A 27,588-nucleotide genomic window follows, 5' to 3' on the forward strand; every position below is an offset into this window, starting at 1 on the left:
AACAAAATTCATTCTGCACATGGGTAGGAAAAATTAGAGGGAACTCTGATCTGGATGAGTCCATGGAGGAAAGGACCATCATGGTGGTTAGCAAAGATGGTCAGACATGCAATCCCTGCCAGAAGCCAGGAGTGGAAGACAAGGGTGGATCACTGCATAGTAGCCCTCTTCTGTACATCCCCACCTCCCAAAGTTCTGGTATGGCCCACTACTGGGGAGAGAATACCGGGCAAGATGGACCATGGTCCGACCTAGTATGGCAACTTTATGCTCTTATGTCAATACAAGGCAAGAAATATATAGCAAAGGCTGAAACTTAGGCTTCATATAACACCACGGATAGCTGTGCCTGGGGAATGCAACTGACATGGTTCACTTCTGGGAACTCAGAATGGAGAACTTTACATACTAGGCACCTACTCATGCCTAGGGACAATCATTAGTCAGTGATGATAATTTAGTCTTAAGTCTGAATTTTCTAACTTTTGTCAGTTTAAGACAAACCTCTTCTGTTATTTTAACATAATTTTAGTGTGTAAAGTTTGACATATTACACTCCTTAAATATCCCTGTAGTAATTCTTCAGACATCCATTAGCAAACAAAGCTGCCTTTCTTTATATCCACACAGCTCTTATCATAAAACTGCATTAAGATGGAAGCTATGGATTAGCATTCCTAAAACATATGACACCATATTACACCTAATATTATGGATGTACAGCTTCCTGTGAGAGGACCTCTCATGGTTATTCTTTACCCTTTTTGTTTTATTACTTGAATTTACTTTATTCTCGTTAAAAGTCTTATGTTGCTGATATTTATAACTTGTTCCTTGTCCCACTTATGTATTCATTTTACAAAGTAAGTGACAAATGAAGGTTTTATATAACAAGGCAACCAGGGAAAGAAATTACATTTTATATTTATATGCCAAATTCTGAATTCTATATTCAATTGACTTCAATGGAGGTTTTGACCAACTTAATTTTTCCTTTATTGGAAAAATAGAATCTTATCTACATGAAAAAGACATTAAACATTAAGAATCTATACTCTCTTATAGGTACCTTTTAATATAACATATCATATCAGTCCAAGTTATGGTGTTATCAGGTCAATTCAGATATGCCTACTGAAACATGCTACAAAGAAAGTCACTATACCTGCACTATAGTCAGTTTTTAAATATTGTTTATTTTCACACCCAAAGAAGTTTAATACACATTCAGCCAGATCGTCCCGGGCCCTTGCAGAGGGTAGTCTCCCAGTTCGTCACCAGCAAGAGCTCAGGGTTTTTTTTGCAGTAGCTGTAATCAGGGCAGCACAGGGATTGCTTCCTCAGCACTCCTCTGGGGACACAATCCACCCTGCAAGGGGGAGAAGGGATGTGTGACTCTGCCCAGATGATGTTGCACCACCCAAACATGAAGAACCAACCACTAGAGGCACAACTCCTCCTGGAGTTTCTCCTGGGGCACGCCTCCTTCAATGAGGCTAGAATGTAATTAATGCAATTTTATCCAATATACTTGATTCTTAAGGAATCCAAGTAATAGTTTGAAGCCAGTATTGTCTACATCTAACACATCAACAGTGATATGGGGTCAAGTATCGGGGGTAGCCGTGTTAGTCTTTAGTCACAAAAACAACAAGGAGTCCGGTGGCACCTTAAAGACTAACAGATTTATTTGGGCATAAGCTTTCGTGGGTAAAAAAGCCTCACTTCTTCAGATGCATGGAGACATCTGAAGAAGTGTGGTTTTTTACCCACGAAAGTTTATGCCCAAATAAATCTGTTAGTCTTTAAGGTGCCACCAGACTCCTTGTTGTTTTAGTGATATGGGGGTAAGCACAAAAGCATGACATTGCTGTCTGACTGTCTACATCAGCATTTTTCTTCATAATTCCCACATTGCACTACTACCAGTAGAGCTGCACTGATTGGGCAATAGTGTAGAGAGGCCTATGGTAATATCAGTATACCATTTAACACTGGCTGCCAGTCTGCATTAGTGCTACCACTAGTGATAGTACACAAGAGGGAAATTTGAAGAAAAATGCTGATGATGACAAAGCGCTGAAAGGCAAACAAAATAAAGACACAAAGCTGGAAAAGCCAAAAAATGAAAAGCTGATTTTTGGGTAAGCAGTCTCTGACTTAAAACAGGAATAGGAAAGTTAATGCCATGTTGCTAGACAACAGTATACTGATAGGCAGCTCATCTCCTTTCTTAATAAGGTAGAAGAGAGTTCTGATTTATTTCTCTAATTGGACAAATTCTGTGTGCAATGCATGTGTTTTCATTTGAGAAAAAAATATGTATCTGAATGCTGTTTAGGTTTTCAAACCAGAACACATTTATTGCACAAAGAATTTGGTTGGACAAGGGGAGGGGGATATCAAAAGAGCTCTGGGCCTTTAGGAAAGGAAAGGAACTGCGCACTAGAATTCCATCAACACAATGCCAATTCTCTTCACTTTTTCTTAACCATAAGACATCTCTAGTTGACTTTTCATTTTGTTTTTTCAGTCTTCCAGAGGTTCATGTCTTGGACCTTTTGACCATACAGGAGTATTAGCGCCCTCCTCCCCGCCACCCTGCATATGGATGTCACTGTTCTGGGCTGCTGACCATTTGGATTTTTAGTACAGGATCCAAAATCATACAGAGGAAAATGATAAAAGACAAAAATACCCTATCACCTGTTGGTGAACACTTTTCACAATGCGATTACTCTCTGACCTACCAGTCCACATCTTCAAAGGAAACCTGCACAGCACTTTTAAAAGATGAGCTTGGGAGCTTAAATTCATTACTCTGCTAGATACTAAAAATCATGGACTAAACAGAGACACTGGATTTATGGTTATCACAAAAATTTGTAACCCATTAACCTCCTCTATTTGTCATGACTGCAGAGGTGTTAGTGGGCCACTCTACCGTGAATGGTCCCTTACAATGTGTGCTAACTACTTATGCTAAACAATCTGTTCCACCTTGCATTTTGCTGTGACCAGGGAGTACCTTTCCAAACACGAAGAAGAGCTCTATGTGGCTCAGAAACTTGTCTCTCTCACCAACAGAAGTTGGGCCAATAAAAGATATTATCTCACCCACCTTGTCCCTCTATTTACAGAAAATGCATATTAAAGTAGCTAAAGTTATAAGAGTGCAAAAAGTATAACCCTCCCCAATGATTTCCTATTTTGGGGTGAAATTTGTAAAATAAAATAACTCCTTGTTACAATCTTGCATAGTGTGTGTCAAGTTTCAGCTTAATTAGTTTTTATGGTCGTACTATGATCTCCTGAAAACAGGTTCATAATGTAAAATCTGAACTGTATTTAGTTCTATCTGGCACAGGCGTTACTAGCTCCATGTAGTTTTCTACCAGATTAAAATTAAACAGGAAGTTGTTTTTTTACTATGGTCTTACACTTTGCAGTTTATTACCAAAATATGTCTTCATTTTGAGCCCAGTTACACAGAGTTCATGAATTGCAAACCACTGCAAGAAATATGTGAGATCATTTGAGCTGAAGTGGCAGTTTTCACACCGATGGAGTTGTTAGGGCATCTAATTTTAGAGCTACAATGAAAGTGTCTGGAATACCCTGAGGGGACACTACTTCAGCACTTTAATGAGGTTATACACAAAGAGTTTATTACGATAAGAGATAGATGTTCATTAGATCAGTAATAGGATTACAGAACATGCTGTACAGGAAGGGCCATTGGGAGCTATAGGCAAGATGATTTTGCAAACATTTGTATAAAGCAAAACATTATTATACTGATTATTAAATATGCACACTTTTAAATATGGCTTTTAAAAAACACATACTACATAACACTATCTTTTGGCTTTAAAAGCAAATTATAGACTTTCAAGCCAAGGAAAAAAACATTTTAGGAAGAACTGTTCTTAGCTCACTTTAATATATTCTAATTGTCAAGAAATCAAAGGCCCCATTCTGAAATTTTGTACTTATGACAACATAGCCTTATTTCCCCTGCAGTTTCTTTATGCAATTCCACCAAGGACAACTGCCCAGTATTCAGCCCTTTGGACTTCAAAGTGGGTGTGTACTGACACAGGAGTTTATACAAATTAATAAAAAAGTGGTACAATTTCAAGTAGGATCATGGAAATTCCCTTTCTCATTGCTGCATTTTGTACAGAGAAGAAAGCTTTATGTCCAGCCACAAATAGCGAACATCTAACAATACGTAGTATCTGAGAACTGTCTGCATTCATAAGACATGGGTGATAGTCTATATATGTTGATACTCTTTCTGCTGACATTTTTGATGCCAGAAAAGCAGATGCTTTCCAATGCTTTGAAACAAGTCACAGCACAATCTTGGGAAATGAGAAAAAAGTTATTGCTGGAGATTTATTTATATATATGCCAACATGCAATTGATCTGCCACCACCAAAAAAGAAATACACACCTATTTGAGAAATTACTAATATTGCCAGTTGTCCTGCAGTACCAAAGCCCTGGAGAAGCCTTTCTCCAAAAAGAAAAGACCAGTTTCCAACAAGATTAACTTAATATGCTATAAGAGGGACAGAAGGGAAATCAAGCATCCCCGCAGAGATAAAGACTGTATTACGAGTAGTTGGGAGAGAATCTATTCAAGCCAAATGTTAAAGAAAAGCCTGTTCTGTCTACTCCACTGAGTGGGTATCTAGGTACTTATATGACCCTCATCTCTGTAGAATATGAGCACCATCCAACTGAAAAGAAAAACAAAAACATTCCCTGCCCCTTTCTGTAGGGATAGTTGAAAGTTAGAAGAATTTTCTTCTTTTTCTTTGAATGTATGGAACACTTACTGAGGAAATGAATTTAGGATATATTATCCCTTGCAATTGGAGCTCTCCCACTTGGCAGCCATCACAAGCTGCCATTCATATGCCATGCCAGACCAAGAATAAGGATTTATGGGAGCCCATCTAACTAAGGAGAAAGTTAAGTTACTTATTTCAAACTACCAAAGGAGTAGCCGTGTTAGTCTGGATCTGTAAAAGCAGCAAAGAGTCCTGTGGCACCTTATAGACTAACAGACGTATTGGAGCATGAGCTTTCGTGGGTGAATACCCACTTCTTTGGATGCATGTACATGCATCCGAATACGTCTGTTAGTCTATAAGGTGCCACAGGACTCTTTGCTGTTATTTCAAACTGAATTCTAAATTAGAGGCTCATTCTTGGCCTGGCTTGGTACATTTTTATTTTTGTAGGTGTGCTTATGTCATCTTACTTAATTTAGAATACTGGTAATAGTTAACTCATGTAAAAATAACATCACATTAGTATTGCCAAGACCAAGTAGATTTAGCATGATCTACTGTAATGCATAAGTGCCGGTCCTTTAATTAATGCTTCCTCCTAGTTTTGGAAAGTTTCTGAAAAGCACTCCAAATTTTAGAGAGTATTACATTTGCAAAAGCAATCTTACATCAACTTTTCCAAATCATGCAAATATTTGGACTTCATGAGGCATAACTAATATCAGAATAGTCTAAATATTCCATTTGGTAATTTCGCAAAGGCTACAAACTACAGGTGGAATAAACAAATTATAATTATCTTTAAATACAGAAGTATTGGACAACAAAAATGTAGGTGGAATTGGTTTTTAAGCCATACACTTACCAAGAAGAATCTAGAACTAAATGGTCAATCTATTTTGCTTTGATCAATTAAGGACAATACTGGTAATGGGATTAAATACTGAATTCTCTATATTTGCAGTGTTTCTGCATGATGAATTTTGTAATTATCTCTGTTTCAATGTTCTTAAGAACTTCTTGGTTTCATTTACATGCTGTCTAGGTGTCTTATATTTGCTTCAGTGTGTCCTAAATGTTGGACTAAATCACAATTACAAAAGGGAAAAATTGATTCTAAGTTTTTGACATTTTCAAGTTTAACTCATATTGATTTAAGAGTGTGCTAAGCATGTAATAACTTAGTTGAAAAAATTAGTCAGTGGGGTGGGAGACAAACAATCATCTACTTGAAGAATTTAAATACCAGCAAGGAATTGTTCCAGGTGGCCCAAGAAGTTGTAAGTATTGTAAGTGTAACAGGATGAAAATACAGAACAGGATGTCAGGCCCTGCAGGTCTCACATCTGGGTCTGTGGGGGTTCTGGGAGTCATCACACTTCAATCCTCCACCTGGCAGCTCAGATACAGCAACTGGAACCAAGGTCCATGAAGCCCAATTGGGTCACAAGCCCCGCCTCTATGTTCTGATTGGGAGAGCTCTGAGGCTCCTGATTGGGCCAGAGCCACTATTTAAGCCAGAAGAAGAATCAGGAAGTTGTCTGTACAACTGGGCTTCACTGTGCCATGGATCGCTCATCTGGCATTTACCAGTTCCTGCCTTCCGATCCTGCTTGGCTTGACTCTTGGTAACTGACTCTTGATCCCTGCCCTCGGTTTGTCCCTCGATTCTGATCTCCTGGCATTCTAACCTGGCCTGATTCCTGGCAATTGGCTCCTGGCACCTTGGTCTGCACCTGACATTAATTAACTCCTAGGCCAGGCCACCCATGCCCTGGCCTTGAGACAGGGAAATGTAGGTTGACTATCAGGGAAAATGTCTACCTATCAGACTGTAGGTGAGTCTCCTATGGGAGATGGAAGCCTCATCATTTGGGCTATTTAAAAACTAGAGTGGACAAAGCATGAACCTGTACAGGGAACAAACTTGCATTAGCAGGTAGAATGAACCAGATAATCTACTAGATCTTTTCATCTCTTCTAGGTTTTAAAGTTTTGTTCTCTGTCCTTAGAGTTGCTACCTTAGGTACATTTTTTTAAAGAACTTGATAGGAGTTAAGCCTTGCTTTTATTTTAAGTGGGATGGATAAAGTGACCTGCCCCAAATCCAGTATTAACTCCAGGTATGTCAATATTCTCTTACCAATAAGTATAATTCGGATATGTTTCTCTTTACAGTTTCACAGACAAAGATCACTGAGACACTAAGAGGGACAGACAGTTAGGTGGGGGTGCAGGGAAGTTACAGGATGACATGGTTCATCTTAGACAATCTAAATTGCTTTTGTGTACTCTATCTGTCTGGAACCATGCATACTTACTGCCTCAAGAAAAATAAAACACTGTACAGGTGCATTATATAATTGCTAAATGGAGTCCAATGTTGTTCCTTTCAGGTCACACCCCTCACTGAGGACAACGTCCTTGCCAAGTTTGAATCTGAATGTGAGATGATCACAAAAACAACCCCCCTCCCCGCAACCTTTGAAAGCAGAACACATTTTCCCCATGCTCGTAAAACTCAAAATCAATTCTAATTTACAAAAAAAGTTTAAAAATTCATCTTTAAACTGTGACAAGGATGAGAAAATTCAACCAAAAAGGAACATTTCTGAAAAGATTAAAAATGACTGAAAACAGGCTTTAGAATGCAGTGGCGCTTTCAACCTTAAATACAGCAGTGCTATCATACCTCTATACAACGGCTCATAGCAACATGTACACTCATCAAAAAACAAGATGCTAAATTCTGCTAAATATTATATATACAGAGGGTATATTTTTGTCAGTGTTTAGTCCTATAAACTTTGTCTGGTTTAGTCATTTGCATTGTATTTTCCAGGTTGCTTTTGAATTAGAGGTTTAGTTAACTATGATTAAATGGATGACTGTCTGTCACAGATGTCATGAGACATGTGGAGTCCAGAATTTTAATAGTTTTTAACATGTCTATTGTTCTTGAAATGTTGGAAGTTTGATGAGTCAGCGAAATGGATAAGCCGGTAGTATTTGGGAGAAGAAAAAGTAAATAACTATTAAAGTTCTTAAGAAAACAACCCATAGGATTAAATGAGAGGCTACAGATAACAGGGTATCAGGATGAACAAATACACTGAAGAACTCAGAGAACTAGTCAAGGGGGGGGTCGCAAGAGGGGAGATGTCCAAGGAATAGACCAATCGGCCAATAGGAGAGAAAACAGGAAAAAGCAGTGGTGAAACAAGATGATGTTTGTGGGGTGGTATTTTAAGAGGCTTCCGTCTACCATAAGGGATATGTAAGTGGGAATAAGATAGTCGCTATGTACCCAAGAGATTATGCAATGTTCACCCATTTCCCACATAAAAAAGAATAAATGTAATGGGCCTGGTTCTGCAAAGATTGTTTGGTAATTACAAACCATGATTAACTTTTCAGACATTTTTTCATGATTTCCCTGAGTTGTGACAATTAGGCCAAACTGAGAGGGATGCTGAGCTGCATCTTCCCCTGCAGCCAAATGCTTTGCACCTATGAGGATCTGACCCTTTGTTACCATGACTTCCTCCATGACTTTCCTCAAAATTTGACAAATGTACAGCTATGATTCACAGCACTATTATCTCATCTAATGTTGTATGTAATAAAAGGCCCACATTCAATCATGTTTTACTTAACTTCTAGTAAGTAAATGTTATCTACAGAGGGGTAGAAACTATAAAAATAATCTATAGAATTAAGGACCAATTCAGTCCCTGGGCTATACCCAAAGGCGCATACTTGAAAAAACATGGCCAGAAGTCTTGGGTCATGCCCCAGAACCAGTGGAGTTCACAGTCTACACCTTCCAACCTCCAGTTAAAGGATATAGTTTACAATGTCACTTGTACCCTCTTATCGCCTACTCACACTGCTCTATTAGGATTAATCATTATCCCTGGAACAAGTAATTTCCATGGGCAGCTGTGGGCTCACTCCTGGGCTGACATGATTGTGTGTTAAATGCTGCTTTGCCAGAGATAATGTATGCCAATATCAGCACAAAGATTGCTTTTAATTTTATAACAAAGGTTCAATACAGATACCTTCACTAATAGGCAATTGATGCAAAGTTCAAAAGAAAAGAAAGTAGGTGAGATAACTTACATAAACCAATGCAATTATGTATTCATGTTAAGAATTTGCACCTCTCACACAGGATACAAGGGAAGATTGATCACTTTAAAAAAATCTTTTTCAAGACTCAAAAGCAAAAGAATAAATACGCCTCGCCATGCTTCTTGATTTATATATTTAAAACAGCAAATACCAAGCCACATGTTAAACCATCTTCAATACATCAGAATAGTCAGAATAGTGGAACAAAGTAAAGCACAGCTGTAATTGAGGCTGCTCTGATGAGATGTGGAGGCGGGTGGTAACATAATCAGTACATGCTAACTATACATCTTATTCTACCCTTTAATTAGAAAGCTATAATAGACTTCCAGGTGGTATAGACTGAGTAAAGCATGGCTACTATTTTTCTGTTCTTTAGGGAGCTAATGAAATTTAAGTCTAAAAGTCAAAAAAAGTAAACATTTGTCTATCTTCAGTTTTGCTTAAAAGGACATTGTGAATCTGTTTAGGTTTCAAAATTTACCATATACATAGATTTTTAAATTGTTTAACAAAATATAAGAGGGTTAGAATATTATGTAATCCAAATTTGAACACACTCTGCTTTTTGTTGTGGGGGCTTGAGTGGGGATTTGAAAAGGCTTTTATCAATTGCTGGTACAAGTAAATCTAGTCTAGGTAATGTCTATAGACAAGTCTAGTACAGAAAATTATAAAGAAAGCATCATACTTCCTCAGAATAAGAGTCCACTGGTAGAATAAAATCAGAAGGTCAGCATTCATGTCTGGATACATATAGGTTTTGTTTAGCTGAGACTGGAACCTTTTACCTACATTCTTTATTACAAATTTTGGTGGTTCAGACACCAAATAGAAATCAGATTTGAAAAACAAAGAAAAAGGAGAAAGGAAGAGACCAGGTACTTAACTGGAAGTCTAAGTTAGGATTTGGCATTTAGGCGTGGGTGGTTACAATGGGGACAATCCTCCAATAGAGCCCCTGCGAACACTATAGACGGAAGTTAGACCCAATGAGTGCTAGCTGAGAGAACGTTATTTATCCTGTCCTGAAGAAACTGCAGACCCTAGGACAGGGCTCATCTTAGTCAAATTCCAGTGGGACATGCGCTGCCTTTTTCACTGGGGAGCCTGGAGACAACCCACCTGGAAAAGGGAGGGCTTGGCACCAGGGTGAGACCCTACTCTCATCTCCAGTCTCTTTTTGCCAGGTAAAGGGGCTGGAGCACCATAAAGGGACCCTAAAAGCCCTTTATCTGTCCAAAGGAGGATATCCCTGGGGTAGGTGCTGTTGTAGGATTGTCCTCTGAAGACCTCTTCACAAGCCCTGGCATAGTGGTTGTGCTGAGGGCGGGTCATAGCACACAGCCCCAGAGAGGCTACCATAACTTAGACAGTGCTCTGGAGCTGCTTAGGTTACATCAGGGGCCTCTCCAACTTCTAGAGCAGTCTAGAAGGAGATTACAAAGATGGCTTAAACCCTCCTCAACCCTCCTCCTGCTGTGCTGCAAGTTCTGTCACAGAATCTAACCCAAACCTCTTGCTTCTGATTGGTTCCACAAGATAGGAACTATACATCTGCATATGTGGAGGTTAAGAGCCCAAGTCTTGAGAGTCTCTGTTTTCAGGGTGATCTTAATGATGCCACCATGGCTGTGGCCATGCCTCATGAAAGTAGTTTCAACATACATGTCACTTCATATACCACTCCATATTTCTGGAACATGGTGCATGATGTGTTACCCTTCATGAACCACTCTCAGGCATTACCTGGCCTGGATTCCATGGATTGCAAGTAATGTAACCTTACCATGCCTAACTGGCATGTCCAGCTGCAAAGAAGTAAGTCAACATCAGTTTCACAAAGGGTCCTGTGGCACCTTTAAGACTAACAGAAGTATTGGGAGCATAAGCTTTCGTGGGTAAGAACCTCACTTCTTCAGATGCAAGACCCTCTGTTGCTTTTTTCAGATTCAGACTAACACGGCTACCCCTCTGATACTTGATCAGTTTCACAGATTCTAGATGCAGTGGCCAATGTCCTCTCTCTGCTTTGATATATATCATTATGACTTGGTTTAGGGGCAGGGGTACTAAACAAGGTATACTGCTAACACAGATACTAATACAGTCATACCATGTGTACCTCCTAACTAAGTACATTCCATAACAAAATATCAATGTGACATTTTAATTAAAAATAATTGAAATTCAAGGAAAGTGGTTTCACTGTCACCTGATTTATGAGTGGGTGGTAATATGTGCTCATATTTCAAAATGCTCCACAGTAACAAGGTGTCATGAGGCAGTTTCTTCGAATTTAGGAACTTGAAATTCAAAGTCCCCTTGTATGGACACTAAAACAAGGTATTGCCAAAAACTTGCATTTGGCTACCAGACCAGAGGAGTAATTTCAACTTTAGCAACATTCCAAAAGACTTACAAACAAGCAAGTTCTTACCAGCTGAATAAGCAGGCTAATTAGGTCTGTCAGCGGTTTATTGATAAGGAGAAGGTCTTCAGCAGCCTGGGTGTCCCCTCCTGTGCCAGATTTCTGTGCCTTAATGAGACAAGGAAAAATAAAAAGAAGTCTTGGTGAGTGCTCAGCTTTGAGAAACAAATAAGGTCCATTAGGCGGTACAAATTTGAATGGAAGTTCGAAGGAGGTGTTCTTATACTCCCTTTCCTAGTTAAGTATTCGGAGATCTCTATAAGAAGTTATAGTCTGATTGTGTCTGTAAGAATAAGCACAAAGCAAAAGGGACTCATGCTGTCACATCCACTCTAAACTGATTTAATATGCTGACCCACGTGACATTTCTTCAGCAAGATACATACCTACTGTATGTATAATATATATCTCCATGAACTCATAATAAAATATATGTCTATCTACAATCTATGTTTTTTGTATATATTCTCTCTCTCTACACAAATATATGACTTCTTTATTTTAATGTTCACTGTAAGTCTCCAAAGATCACCCTCTATTTTATAAGAGATGATTTTAAGCACAATTGAAAACAAGAAAATCAAGATGATTCAAAAGTTAAGACTTCCACTCCCACCCTCCTGACTTGAATTTCCAAAGTGGAATGATGTAGTGGAATTTGAACTTCAGGTGCTTTACTACTTTTAGAAAATGCCTGATGAATAAGATTCCACAGGGAAATGGTCAATAGTCCTCTGACAGCACTAAACATAGAAGCTTGGCCCTTTAAAATACAGAGGCAGATTTTTCGGTAGAAGCATTGGAGAAAATTAAGAAAATCTGATTTCTGGTACCCAAAATAAGTTCTCCAGACTGCCAACTAGTCATTGGCTACCAATCTTAAAAATTTAAGCTTTAGACTCAGTCAATAATGGTTGACACATGTAAATGAGGGCAGAATTTGGACCTAAGTATATAGATTTCAGTTGCATTTCTCTTTATTTTACCAGACTATGTAACAAATCCTCTCTTCTCCTAGATGCTTATATGGAGTCCTAATAATATACTTACTATTCAAATTGTGCTCAGTCAGGGAACACTTATTCTTTAAGAACACTTTCAAAAATATCTGATCCCTTAGGAAAAATACACCGAAGAAACACTTTGCTCTGGCAATTTACATGAGAAAAGGATTTTGCTCTGATTTACATGAAATCCCCTGCTTTTGTACGACAAAAGGTACAATCAAAAGGTTTTCCACAGGAATCAGTAGGCAGTATTTGTAATGTGCTTTGAGATCCTTGGATGGACGCCATCACAGAAGTGCAAAGTATTATTACTTTTACCAGATGCACTAGATTACAGTAACATAGAAACTCAAGAAAGACAAAGCTATCAGAAAATCTTGATGATCTTTCTGCCAAATATTTCAAAAACGAAGCACGCAGGATATGCCTGGTTGATAGTATAACTGATTATGTAAATTTGCATGAACAGAAAGGCAGATTTTTAGCACTCACTTCACACCCATTAAATTCTTTTAAAATACAGCAGGACTTTTTTAATTGTACGAAACACAAAACAATCGGCCTGCCTTCTTCTGGCTTTCTCCCCTCCTTCTCAGAACACTCAGTACAGTAAGATTCTCTATCCTCCTCAAGATAGGGGGGGAAAAAGTATACTAGTCAAGACAGGAGAACAAGATGTGCCAGTGCAATTAGTCTAGATACAGAAGTCACTTTCTGTCAACTAATTGAGGGCATTAATCAGATTATCTTATTACAAGGAAATCATAGGACTAACCGAGTTTGGGTAAAAGAAACAGAGGTTTTAAATATCTTTTAAAAGCACAAAATGCAATCCCTTTGAATAATCCTTTTAAAAATGAAATACAAGAAGGGTAAGTCTTCTAGATGGAGCAGAGGGGATCTCTGACACTGCCCTTTTTGCTATTAAGTTTGTATTTAGTCACAGCAAAAAGGGATCTGGGCTGCAGGAGAAGGTAAATATCTTTGTCAGTGCACCTGCACAAGCAGAGACATTGTATGGTCATCCACCCATTTCAAATATGGGTAACTTTCTGTAAAGTGCACATATCAACACCTCAGTAGTGAGTCGCTATTGACTAACATGACATCATATATTTTAATATCCCAAATGCACTAGGGAGGAAATGTTTTGAAACATCAATGAGAAAATGTCAAATTAAGCTATTTATGGAGTGCACCAAAGCAAAAAAATCAACAAGGATCTGTGTTGTTAGCATATTGTGTGGCACTGACTTCAGCTAGCTAACACCATATGAAGGAGCATACTTATTAAGGAGGTAGCCCTACGATACGTACAAGGACTTGATCCAAAGCTCATTGAAGTGAATGTAGGTCTTCCCATTGACTTCAGTCAGCATTAGATCAGACACTAAATGAGTGATTTAATATTAGTGGTTCTGAATTACTGATTTGCATATTGGGATCTGATCAACCTAGGAACAGGTTGGCAAACAAAGATGTAATTAAAAGATGGGAACAAAAAATCCACTTAAAAATGAATTGTTTTGGCTCTGAATACAAATACAAAAAGGAAAACATATTGGTTTCAGAAGTTTTCTGTTAAATGAGAATAAGTGTCTGTTGGCACTTTTTGCCTGTAGAATCCTGATCAGAATCAAATCATCTGCTTAAGGGGATCATATTATTGTTTTGAAAACTCTTCTTTTGAGCTAGGGTATTGTATTGAGAGGCTGATAGCACCCACTGGGAGGTTTGTCTTGTAGCACAAAACCAGAAAGGTAAATAATAAATAATGGTTGATGTGCATTTCAACAGAGAAATATATTTTGGGCGTGGGGTGGTTCATAGAGATGCTCTTGAAGCTTTTTTTAAAACCATGTACAAAATTATACAATGTACTTCAAACTATGCTGAACTGCTGAATAAACAATTGGCTTATTAAAAAGCTTGCAGTTCCAACCTACTATCATCCAACATAGGATCAGTGATGTGTTCTTATTATTTGTTCTATATCATGGGAGAAAAATGCTTTGTTTTCACAAGAGTTTACATAAAATGTCTACTACCATCACAACTGTTTCTCTAGTAATCCAAAGGAGTAAAATATAACCAAAAAAAGACATATCCAACAGAAAACACTCGATTCTACCCCCCTCCATCCCCCGACAATCTGTTCTAATTTTATTGAGAGAGACAAGGTGGGTAAAGTAATATAATTTATTGGACCAACTTCTGTTTCACCAACACAGTTGTTGGGACATCTGATGCACTGGATGAGACATGTGTAGGACCCATGGATCTTGAAAGGTATGTTGTAGAGGGATAGATCATTGTAGCAGTGGAGATATGTCTGCAGGTTTTGCATCTGTTTTGGCAGGCGCTGCTGCTGCTTTAGCATGGGTCCTACAAATGCCTATCATGTGTGTGTACCTCATCCAGTGCATCACATGCCCCAATAACAACTATGTGGGTGAAACCAGACAATCACTACACTCTCGAATGAACTCACATAGACAAATAATAAAAGACAAACACCCCATCACCTGTGGGCGAACACTTTTATCAAAAATGATCACTCATATCTGACCTTTCAGTCCTTGTCCTCAAAGGAAACTTGCACAATGCCTTCAAAAGATGAACCTGAGAAATAAATTTCCTAACTATGTGGGACCCTAAAAACTACAGACTTAACAGAGACACTGGTTTAATGGCCCATTACAACAACTTTTTATACAAATTACTCAAGATTGTTAAATCCAAAGCTGACTGTGAAGAGTTAGAAATGGATCTCACTAAACTGGCTGAGTGGGTAACAAAATGGCAGATGAAATTCAGTGTTGATAAATGCAAAGTAATGCAAATTGGAAAAAATAATCCCAACTATACATACAAAATGAGGTCTAAATTTGCTGTTACCACTCAGGAAAGAGATCTTGGAGTCACTGTGGATAGTTCTCTGAAAACATCCACTCAATGTGTAGTAGAGGTTAAAAAAGCTAACAATGTTAGGAACCATTAGGAAATGGATAGATAATAAAACAGAAAATATCCTATGCCATTATATAAATCCATGTTACCCCCATACCTTGAATACTGCATGCAGTTCTGGTTGCCCCATCTCAAATATATATATTTAATATATATATATATTAGAACTGGAAAAGGTAAAGAGAAGGGTAACAAAAATGATTATGGGCACAGAAAAGCTTCAATACAAGGAGAGATTAAAAAGACTGGGACTGTTCAACTTGGAAAAGAGACAACTATAAGGGGGGATATGATAGAGGTCTCTAAAATCATGAATGGTGTGGAGAAAGTGAACAGTGAAGTGTTATTTATCTCTTCACGTAACACAGGAATGAGGTGTCACCCAATGAACTGAATAGATCGCAGGTTTAAAACAAACAAAAGGAAGTATTTCTTCACACAATGCACAGTCAACCTGTGGAACTCATTTCCAGGGGATATTGTGAAGGCCAAAAATATAAGTGGTTCAAAAAAGAATTAGATACATTCATGGAGGATAGCTCCAACAATGACTATTAGTCAAGATGGTCAGGGATGCAACCCCATGCTCTGGGTATCCCTAAGCCTCCAATTGCCAGAAGCTGGGACTGGATGATAGAAAGCGGATCACTCAAATTTATCCTTTTCTGTTCATTCCCTGTGAAGCATCTGGCACTGGCCACTGTCAGAGACAAGGTACTGGGCTAGATGGATCATTGGTCTGACCCAGCATGGCCGTTCTTAATATGTAATATACCTGCAGCTTACTATTCCTCCATTGTCCTACGATTGGAGAGGTGATCTCTTACAACATGTGTGAACCTCTTGTGCTTAACAATCTGCCCATCTTGTATTTAACTTAAACACTAGTTTTCTTCTCCGTACCTGAAGAAGAGCTCTGTGAATCTTGAAATCTTGTCCCTTACACCAGCAGAAGTTAGTCCAATAAAAGATATTACCTCACATACCTTGTGACTCTCATATCCTGGGACCAAAATGTCTACAAAAACACAGCAAACTAATTTTATTCATTTTTTTAGTAGGAAATTCAGTACTGAGGAAATAGGAAAGAGACTAAATTTTTTTACAATGGCCTCACTCTACCAGAAAATAGATTCCATACCTGTAAAGTCAGGCGGATGACGTTCGCTGTATATATCAGCATGCAATGCAAAATGTCAAGCAAGGACAGCAACAGTCCATTAGCTGTCTTGATGTTGCTTTTATCATCCACTTCTAAATACAGAGCTGCAGTTTCTATTAAGAGATTACAAATGTGATGGACCAGTCCTAAGCAGACAGAAAAACAAAATAAACAACACATGGTATCAGAAAAGAACATCAATTTGGAAGGTAGCTGTATATAAAGAATAATACCTCACCAGAAAGTAAGAATTTCATATACTGAATATTCATCAAATACTCTTCTTTTCTCCCTCCACTTTTATAATTAATAATTTAAAATATAAGATTTTAATTGAGCTCTGTCCGCGTGGAGCAGCTTGCAAGACTGGTGCCTAAACTGTTAAAATCAACCATTATAAATGCTTTGAAAGTCATATAGTACCCACTGAATAAACAATTACTAGTTACTTTAAAGCAATGCATAATATGCTGGAATATATAGTTTACAGACAGCTATTGTTTACAGAGCCCTTCCTAGTGGTCAACAGAATTAAGTGACTTGCTTAAGGTCATACAGTGAATTACTAGCAGAGTAGAGAATGGAACCCAAAGTCCCTGGCAAACTGCTAATCCCATTTCCTCCCCACAATGTTGTGATTTGTAAAAGGGAACAATACCAGGCTAAAGGTAAACTATATGAAAGCAAAACTTTTATAATCAAGAGAAATATTTAATATTACTCTGGAAAACTTTGTCAATATTTGTTTGACTAACACTAGTAAGACTCTCCTTGAAAATGCCTTTTTTGCTTTGACATTTTCTTTCTGCTCCTTTGGAATTTAATGTTGCTAGTCAAAATACCACTTCACCTGGCTTGCATAAACCACAAATCAATGTAGGTGTCAGGAAAAACAAACACTCATACTAATCAATTTAAAATAAACAAATCAATTCAGAATCCTAGCCACCTTCAAATAAAAAGTGACAGAGTTAATTATCTATCAACTTTCCAATTAATTTCTTTTAAATTAAAGTTTCATAAAAAAAGATATTTTATTCCTAGCTGATGAACACAATTATGTTTACTGACAGGGTCATCTTTAAGGTGGTAATGGAATTTCATCCAGGTTGAGACTTGGGTTCATGTGCTAATGCTGCAGTAAATTAGTATGGAGATACTGTACTGTTGGAGGTGTGACTCTTTATATGAGGTGCTAATCTTAGATCCTTTTCCCAATTTTCTGGTGGCTGTCCAGGATAGAGTTAAACATTTTATAGCATCATTGAAAGAGAATAGAGGACGATCTCTATTGTCCTCTCTTCAGAGAATATTTCTTAATATTTCCTCTCTTAATAGAAGAAATTTATATGCTCATGGCTTTGTGAGCTATTGTTGAATGCATAATAGCTATTGTATTTGGTCACTGCACTGCACAGGGTAGGTGACCATGACAGAAAGGATATCTCTCTCTTTATTTGGTGAAACAGTTTGGGATACGATCTTGAATATGAAAGGAATTATATGAAACCAAATTCTTTTTTATGAGCGCGGAAAAATATCCTAGATTTCTGAATTTGGCTGATGAGTAAAACAGCTTTCATTCAAAAAGAAAAAAACCCTGAATTTATAAAGTAGTATAATCATTTTAGATATATTAAAAATTGAGAGAGAAAGAGAAGAAAACTGATGACTATAATAAAGTTTTTAAAATAGGCCACATTACACCTCCTCAGTCAAGTGTTTGTATACTTTGGAAGTAAGTATATTTTGTTCCACCCATAAAAGCTCAGACAAACAAAAACAGACAACATAATCAACTAACCAATCAACTTCTGAAACAAACTGACTGCAAAAAACAATAAATTAATACAATTAAAAACAAACAAACAATAGCCCTACCCCAGAGTTTTACCCCTAAATAGTAAAAAATGACAGGGATTCCACAAAGTCCACTAAGGCCTTTGCTATTGCTATCAATTTTCCATAAAAAGCACTCGGTTACTATGGTGATGCACTGCCTTATTGGATGGATCAATGGATAGAAAGAAGAAGAGCAGCATTTTTGATGCACTAGTTAGAACTAATGGAAATGAGTAGGCACCCTAAATGGCTGTGCCAGAGGCCAATGAAGTGGCTCTCTGTCCTGCAGCATGGAAGGGATGTATAGTGGGCATAATTAGACAGTGGTATTGGGTTCACACAAAACAGAAATCCAGAAGGGTCAATCCATTCACGCAAAGGATGTTGCAAGTCCTAGTCCGGCATTTAGGGAGTTAGCCTGGGATTTAGGAGACCTAGATTTAATTCTGTGCTCTAAAGACCTTTGACAATCTGGCCCTTATTCTCTATCCCCCAATTCCCTATTTGTACCTCCCAGGGGTGATGTGATGACAAATGCATTAAAAGGTGGGGATGTTCTCAGATACTACAGTAACAGAGCCACATAAGTAACCAAGATAGATACCTAGAAATATCAATTTGCAGGCCAACTTCATTGGTGAGAGGTTTTGAAATGTCCATATAATTAATCAGTTAGAAATTAATATAATTGTTATGTTGAGGCTGAAGATTCCTCCCCTCATGTTCCTGTTGTGCTTCAGCACATTTTGTCTGAGAACTTATTCCATAATTCAGGATATACCAAGTGGAGCAGAGAGAGGAAAACTACTTATAAGTGACTGGTTCTTCAAGTAGATTATTGGTATAGATTCACAATCAGAAACCTCTGGGAGACAGTGACTGCTACAGTCATGTATGTGCCCCCTTGCAGATTCAAACCCTCAGTGCCAGGTTTACATATAAAATAGGGCTGTCAAATGATTAAAAAAATTAATTGCGAGAGTAAAAAAAATAGTCACGATTAATTGCAGTTTTAATCGCACTAGTAAAAATAATTTAAATATTTTTGGATGTTGGGGGGAAATGTGTGTTGGGGGGGAGTGTGTGTGTGTATGTTGGGGAAGTGTGTGAGACAGTGTGTGTGTGTGTGTGTGTGTGTGTGAGAGAGAGAGAGACAGACAGTGTGTGTGTTGGGGTAGCGTGTGAGTGTTACTCCTGGGGGAATTCGGCATAACTGCACATGCACAGAATTCATGTCCCAGACAGATTTCTGTGTTTCCCTGCAGAAAAACGACTTCTGACAGGGAAGCCGCAAGAGCGGTCACGTGCCACTCCCCAGCGACGCAGGCATGTCAGTTTGGATGCCTGGAACAGCCGGTAAGACGTAAATCATCATGCATGTGAGAGCGAGAGAGAGAGAGACTGCATAAATTTGTTGACTAATAACTAGAAATAAAGGGTCAAACCTAGCTACATTACTATGAGACGGGGGGGGAGGGGGAGAAGGGGGTGTTGAAGATTTTCTCCAATGCTCCCCACTCCCATTCTCCATTCATTGTATTGTGGTTTAAATAAATTGCCAAAATAATTGAAACCAGTGTGATTACACAGTAACTCCTTGCTTAACATTGTAGTTATGTTCTTGAAAAATGCTGAATTAGAAGTACCTTAGTCCGAACTTACCGCGGGTCCAGACGCGGCAGGCAGGCTCCCCCGTCGATGCCGCGTACTCCTCTCGCCGAGCTGGAGTACCGGCGTTGACGGCGAGCACTTCCGGGATCAATTTATCCCAGAAGATCGATTGCCTGCCGCCGAACCAGGAAGTAAGTGTAGACATACCCTAAGAGGCATGCACATCCCAGAAACAAGAAAATACTATCAAAACTCAAAATGTCCTCTATTCATCCTTGTCGTATGTACATGTGACACAGAAGGATACAATGGTGGTCAGTGATGTGCCACCAAAATTTTAACATGGGACTCTGGCAAAATTTCTTATAGTCAATATGGCCATTAGTACATCTTGACTGTAGCAGGGTACTGCAGGGCCCTCTTGGCTCCTGCCCCTGCTATGCTGAAAAGGTCATTCGGAGATCCTGGGGTTCAGTAACCACTGGTGCCATTTACTTACCGGTTGTGCTCCCACCACCTTTTCACCATACACAGTTTGGGTTCTAGTGTCTGCACCCAGGAGGGAAGAGCTATCACTCTGCTTCCTCTCCCTCGCTCCTCCCCATGGCTTTGTGCCTCCCAGCCTTTTATACAATCCCAGGGTAATTGGGCTGGCAGCTGTCTCCCATTCACCGATTAGGTGCAGGTTTTCTCTAGCCAGCTCCAATTTACTTCCCTTAAATGGGAGCTGGTGTGACAGAGGGCAGAGTCAGCAGTTCTTGCCCAGCACTCTGTCATACTGACCATGTACCCTCAGTTCCAAGATGGCACGTCTCCTCGTGGTTTTCAGCTGAGGTGCGCAAGCAGGTTCTTCCACATGTGCTTCCGGCTGCCACATCCACACTCAAGCCTGGAGAGCAGGGAACCAAAGAGACCCCCACTTTTGCTGCTGTCTCATCTTATTGCAGCCCAAAGTAGGAGCTTTCTGCAGCGTAGCTGTACAGCTGGCAACACTCACTGTCTCCCCCAGCTTCTCTCCCCTTTCCTTGCTGATGGCCTACACAGCCCTGTCCTCTCCTGCCACTGGCCCTCCTCTTCAGAATAGTCCTTCTCTGTTCCACATGTGAGCTGCTAGAGTACAACGTATCTGCATCCATTTCAGTTTTCCTGCTGTGGCAAATGGACAGGACCAGAAGGAGGACAAAGAGTATTTTAACAAAGAGCTCCTGTGAGCCATCTCCAGCTGACCTAAGTTGACTTGCGTTGAGCTAATTGTGTGTGTGTCTATACCAAAACTTGTTTCCTGCTAATGTAAGCACACTGTGACAGTGATACCTCCTCCCCAAGCGATGCAGAACCACAGTCAACCTACTTAGATCAATGGGGTGCGAGTGTAGACACTGTCTCACCCTAACAGTCCTCCAACAGCTATCTCACAATGCCCCTGTCCCTGCAACAGTGTCTGCTCCAGTAACAATTTTGAACTCCACTGCCCAGAGGTCACAGAGACCAGAAACTCCTAGATGGACTCTTCCCTGGAGCAGGCAAGAAGTCTCGGATCTCCTCAACCTGTGCAGAGAGGGGACTGAGAAAGCATAGCTATGGAACAGCCATTAAAATATTGACATCTATGTGCAGATTACACAGGGGATGCTGAAACTGGGGTGTGACAGGATTAAGCAGCACTGTTGCATGAACGCAAAGACACTTTGCCAGCGCTACCAAAAGGTGAGGGAGGGCAACAAAAAATCTGGTGTGGCTCTGCAGACTGGCTGCTTTTACAATGAACTGTATGCCATACTTGGCAGTGACCCCACCAGCACCCCAAATTTGACTGTGGATACTTCACAGGAGCCCAAGGTGGAGGCCCCTGCTTTGAACAGTAAGAGGAGGTGTGGCAACATGGTGGGAGACTCAAACCATGCCATGAACCAGGAGCTGGTTGAAACTTCACTGGAGTCAAGGCAGTCCCACTAGGTGAGCACAGATGAGCCCACTAATGATGAAAAAGGGTGAGTGGGTAATGTGTACATGCATTATTCCTTATAATCATTTTTTCTTTTTCATTGCCCAAAACCTCATCTCCCTCACCCTTCTTCCCCATTTAAAAATGGCACCGACTCCATCCGCAGTTTGTTTGCACTCTAATTTTGTTGCCTGTATCTCTGCACATCATAAAGTTCTTTTTGGAAACTCAGAGTATTTATTAATTTACATCAAGGGTTCATAGCGGGAGGCAATAACCCACTCATATTTAATCACTGCAAACAGGAGGCACACTATTTCCTAAAAGCATCAGACAACACTGAGATGGGTTCGGTCACAGAGACCCCCTTGGGACTGTTACCTGATGTGCTGAGTCTACCTCTGAGCCTGTTTTCTCTGCCAGTTTGGGCCTCCAGAACCCTGCCTTGTCGAGCAAGCCTGCTGCGACACAGACCCAGGGTCTGAACCACGCCCCCAAAGCTGCAGTCTTAACTGAAAACAGCTTAAGAAGTGTTCCTGTCTACAGCTCCAGACACCCAGCTCCCAATGGGATCCAAACCCCAAATAAATCCATTTTACTCTGTATAAAGCTTATACAGAGTAAACTCAAATTGTCCGCCCTCTATAACACTGATAGAGAGATCATATGCACAGCTGTTTGCTCCCCTGGGTATTAATTACTTACTCTGGGTTAATTAATAAGCAAAAGTGATTTTATTAAGTATAAAAAGTAGGATTTAAATGGTTCCAAGTAATAACAGACAGAACAAAGTAAGTTACCAAGCAAAATAAAACAAAACACACAAGTCTAAGCCTAATACAGTAGGAGACTGAATACAGGTAAATCTCACCCTCAGAGATGTCCCAATAAGCTTCTTTCACAGACTAGACTCCTTCCTAGTCTGGGCCCAATCCTTTTCAGACCAACGTTGTGGCTTATGGCCTGGGTCCAGCAATCACTCACACCCCCGTAGTTAGAGACCTTTGTTCAGTTTCTTTCAGGCATCTCTTTGGGGTGGAGAGGCCATCTCTTGAGCCAGCTGAAGACAAAGTAGAGGGGCTTCCAGGGCTATTTATATTCTCTCTCTTGTAGGCGAAAACCCCTTTGTTCTTCTGTGCAAAATCACAGCAACAAGATGGAGTTTGTAGCCCACTGGGCAAGTCACATGTCCATGAATGATTCAGCTTTTTGCAGACTGACACCATTGTTTACATGTTAGTTTGAATGTTCCCAGGAAAGCTCAGATGTGGATTGGCATCTCCCAAAGTCCATTGTCAGTTAAGTGTTTCTTGATTGGGCATTTACTCAGAATAGTCCTTACTCAAGAAGCTGACCAAATGCTTCACTGATGCTACTTAGAATCAAACACATTGAGGTACAAGTACATAGCCAATATTCATAACGTCAAATACAAAAATGATACACACATACAGACAGCATAATCATAACCAGCCAATTACAACCTTTCCATAGACACCTTACTTGACCTCCTTTGTACAAGATTTGGTGCAAACTATAGGACCTTGGTTGCCACAATGATCTATACAGTCACAGTTCATGTCAATAATGTCGCAAACACTACTGTTGCTGACTATTAAAATGGTCTTTTAAGGCCTCCCTCAGCCGTATAGCTTCACAATTGTTTCTTCCAATACCTCTTGTATTTGGCTGTTCAAATTCTGCAGACAGCCAGTCCATCTTGCCCCTCCACGCTCGTGGTAGCTTGTCCCTCTTTGCCTCACAGATATAATATAGGACACAACATGCAGCTACAACAGTGTAAACAGTGACCTTTCAGTCTATCAAAAGAACATTCAACAATCATTCTGCACCTGCCTAGTTAGCAGCTGAATCTTTCCTTGGTGCTGTTGAGATAGGAAGTGTTTGGCTTCACGAGCAGGGGAGCAACGGGGAGGATGGGTCCCTTAGAATTACAATTGGCATTCCCACATTGCAAGTGTAATGTGCTGGTTGGGGAAGAATGTCCCTGCTTGCAGCTTTCTGAAAAGTCCTGTGTTCTTAACATGTGAGTGTCACGTACCTTTCCTGACCAGCCCACCTTGCTATCAGTGAAGCGACTCCAGTGATCCACTAGCGCTTGCATAACTATGGAAAAGTATCCCTTTCTGTTGATGTACTGTGTGGCAAGGTGGGCTGGTGCCAGAATAGGGATAAGCATGTCATCAATTGCCCCACCACAGTTCAGGAACCCCACTGTTGCAAATCCATTCACTGTTTCCTGCACATTACTGAGTGCCTCATTCCTTTGTAGCAAAAGATGCTTAATGACCTTACACAGTAGGATGACAACAGCTCCCACTGAGGATTTTCCAACTCCAAACAGACTCCCCACTGACTGAAAGCAATCTGGCATAGTGTAAAATCTCCCATCAATGCAGCTTTCATTTTGATGTCTTTGTGTTGAAGGTCTGGGGTGAGCTCAGCACACGAATCCAGGAATGTGTTCTTTTGCATCCAAAAATTCTACAGCCACTGCTCGTCATTTCAAACCTGCATTACTATGCGATCCTACCCATCAGTGTGCATTTCTCAGGTCCAGAAGTGGCAATCCACTGCGTGGAGCTGTTCCATGAATGCCAGCAAGAACCTGGATTTTTTTTTTTTTTTTTGCTGTGTCCATCAGCAGCCAGTTATTGTGTTTGAAAATCTCCACACCTTCCTTGTTGCATTCCTGGTTGTAGTAGTACTAGTTCAAGTTCTGTAAATACAGGAGAATTGCGCATCCTGTTCTAGCAATGCTCATGAGGGGGGCATGGATCAGCGTTCATATCACATATTCCCCATCAGTATCCAGCCTGGGGAAGCTAATGATCCAACCAGAGGACCAAATTCAGTGATAAATCCTGGTCACATGCCACCTGAGGCACACTACGCATGCACTAAGAAGAACGACACTCATGAGAACTGCATTGAGCTGTGCAGGGTCCATGTTTCCGCTAGAGCGATGGCAGAGAATGAAAAGTGGCTACAAATGACTGTGGGAGTTTTAAAAAACGGCATGAAAATTATGGGATGTAGAAAGTGGCATGGTAGGAATTTGACCCTTAGCTCCCAGAAACCCCTGGGTGAATCACTAGTATCCCAGAAAGCACTGCAAAAATGTCCCACAAGGTATTGAGCTGGATACCAGCGCCGGGCACTCTAGGATGCCTACCTGTGGTGAGTATGCACAGTGAAGATGAAAGCACCCAAGTGTGTACTTGCATCAACTGAACTTTGTAGTATAGACATGGTCTTATTCACAGGATGTGGGGGTGTGAGAGATGGGATGGAGTGCAAAGGTCAAGAGTTACTGTCTATGGGAAAGTGCTCTTTCCTAGACATGCTCTAAACATAACTGTATAGAGCCACTGAAAAATGCATTTGGGTAAAAAAATATATTAATTCGGGGAATAGACCCAATGTTGCCAATTCTCATGATTTTAGTATGAGTTTGCAATATTTGGTGTTTTTCTTAAAACCCCAGTTCCTGGAGGCATGTGATCACACGAAACTCTCAGCTTTCTATTTTTTTTTAAAAAGTTTCTAGTCCTTATGATTGTAAAGCAGAGCTTGAAAACATAACCAAGCATACTGTACAGGCTCAAAACTCTGAAGCCAAATAATGAACCCATATATATCTATATCTATGTCATTATTTTTAAGCCCCTCTCTCATGACTTTGAAAGGCCATGGCTGGCAATACTATAGACCACAAATATAATTATCTGAAAAACACTACACATACCAAAATATAGAGCTGATTTTATAAATAATCCTGTTAAAAATAATATTTTCACAAGCTTAAGTACGTTAAAATAAATACTATACACAATGGTGGACAATTAAACCAGTAAGATCTCTTAAGTAAAAAAACAAAACAAAACAAAAACCCTTATGGGGTTCCTGACATGGGGTGCCTTTGAAAACTGTCCCTTTAATTTACTGATCCATAGAGTTTTTTCTCCAATTCTCCTCCTTTCTGGCTTCCCTAAGGTAATTAAATACAAAATTCTACTTTAAAATATTGTTAAGGGTTGGGATTGTTAAGGCACACACTCCAGCTGTAACTCATGCCATTGTGTCTTTTTCATTATTATTTTTACTCAATGCTTTGCGTTATGGACCAAGTATCAGGCTAAACTTCGAATTTCCCATTTTTTGTCTGCTTAAGCCAGACTCTCAGCATTATTTCAGTCTAATCTTGTGCGTTTAATTTCCTCCTTTTAAAAAAGCTTTGTTTCTGCTAGTGTTCTGAATACTTCATACAAAAATGATACTGTGCAGAGACATATTCAGGTGATGTCACCACTACCAACCAAAAAGAAAATAAACAGTCATAACTGCACGTCTACACAATACAAATCTTGTGGTCTCTCTGTGCCCCTTTTTCACCAGGCTAAATTATAACAAACCTAATAAAACTATCCAATAAAAGTTGGTCCCTATCAAAGCGAGGTCTGCGAACTTTCATGTGGGGAGATGTCCGAGTACACCCTGTTTCTGCTTGTAGGTAACCACTAAACCCACTGACCACATCAAGCTGAATGAGTCACTCTTATTTTTTTGATGGTTTGCACATAATCTCTGAGTGGCTGCCTTAAAAGTTAACGCTGTGAAAGTCTCTTTCTAATGCAGATATGGCATAGGTAGTCAAGACATTTTGGCAAACAATCCCCCTAAATAAATAACAACAACTCTGCACTGAGAGTATTAAAACAGTAAATGAATAACAATCAACAAAATAAAAAAAGATAATTCAATATAATTATATAATTTTCTGAAAGAGTGCTAAGCATTGGGCAAAACATGAGCCACAAATGGACTTCATTTATAGATAAGGAATACAAAACAGAAAACATGCCAATATGAAAAACGTTCCATTACAATTAGAGCTTAAAAATACACTGAGGACAGAAGAATTTTGATAAGGTCACAAAGTGGTTTAAAAAAAAGACTATTTGAAATATAACATTCTATAAAACACAATATAGTAGCATTTCTTTCAAAGTACAGTAGATACCCAATACCACATTATATTAAAAATCTCTGCTTAGAAATTATCAATGATTCGAAACCCAGGATCCTATGGCATATATCCTACATTGTATATGCACATATTATTATATTGTTACCCGTGTTTGACCAGAGTGGATAGCCAAAGTTTGAGGCCCTGTAGGTTGTTTCCACCAGGAGGAGAAACTGACGATAAAGCAAGATATTTCTGATGCAATTTATTTAATTTATAAAAATTATACATAAAGTCCTGTTTCCCTGCACACACCATGAATCAAGCAGGTACCCTAACCCTAGGGCAGGGAGCCAAACCCCTATGATCCCTATTCCTAGGGAGGGGAGCTGTACCCATAGGAACCCTAACCCTAAGACAGGAAGCGCTACCCACAGGAATCCTAACCCTAGGGCGGGGAACCCTCCCCATAGGAACCCTAACCCTAGCTCCAAATGCCCCACCCAAAGGAACCCTACGGAGCCCCACCCATAGGAACCCTAATCCTAGCTCCAAGTGCTCTACCCATAGAAACCCTAAACCTTGGGCAGAGAACCCTACCCATAGGAACCCTAACCCTAGCTCCAAGTGCCCCACCCATAGGAAACCTAACCCTATCTCCAAGAGCCCTACCCATAGGAACCCTAA

General features: G+C 39.7%; 1 protein-coding gene across 1 annotated transcript in view; it reads right to left on the reverse strand.

Moving 5' to 3' along the window:
• Nucleotides 1-27,588, reverse strand: part of LOC113405028 (serine/threonine-protein kinase ULK4-like) — a 412,206-nt gene that overhangs the window by 67,410 nt on the left and 317,208 nt on the right. The window contains exons 33-34 of the mRNA XM_026646055.1: nt 16,493-16,659; nt 11,384-11,482 (exon numbers count right to left, since the gene is read on the reverse strand). Coding sequence (XP_026501840.1) covers nt 11,384-11,482; nt 16,493-16,659 — 266 coding nt within the window. The remainder of the gene's footprint in view (nt 1-11,383; nt 11,483-16,492; nt 16,660-27,588) is intronic.

The sequence above is a fragment of the Terrapene carolina genome, unplaced genomic scaffold, assembly GCF_002925995.2.
Source record: "Terrapene carolina triunguis isolate 2854851 unplaced genomic scaffold, T_m_triunguis-2.0 Scaffold34021, whole genome shotgun sequence".
Lineage (NCBI taxonomy): Eukaryota > Metazoa > Chordata > Testudines > Emydidae > Terrapene > Terrapene triunguis.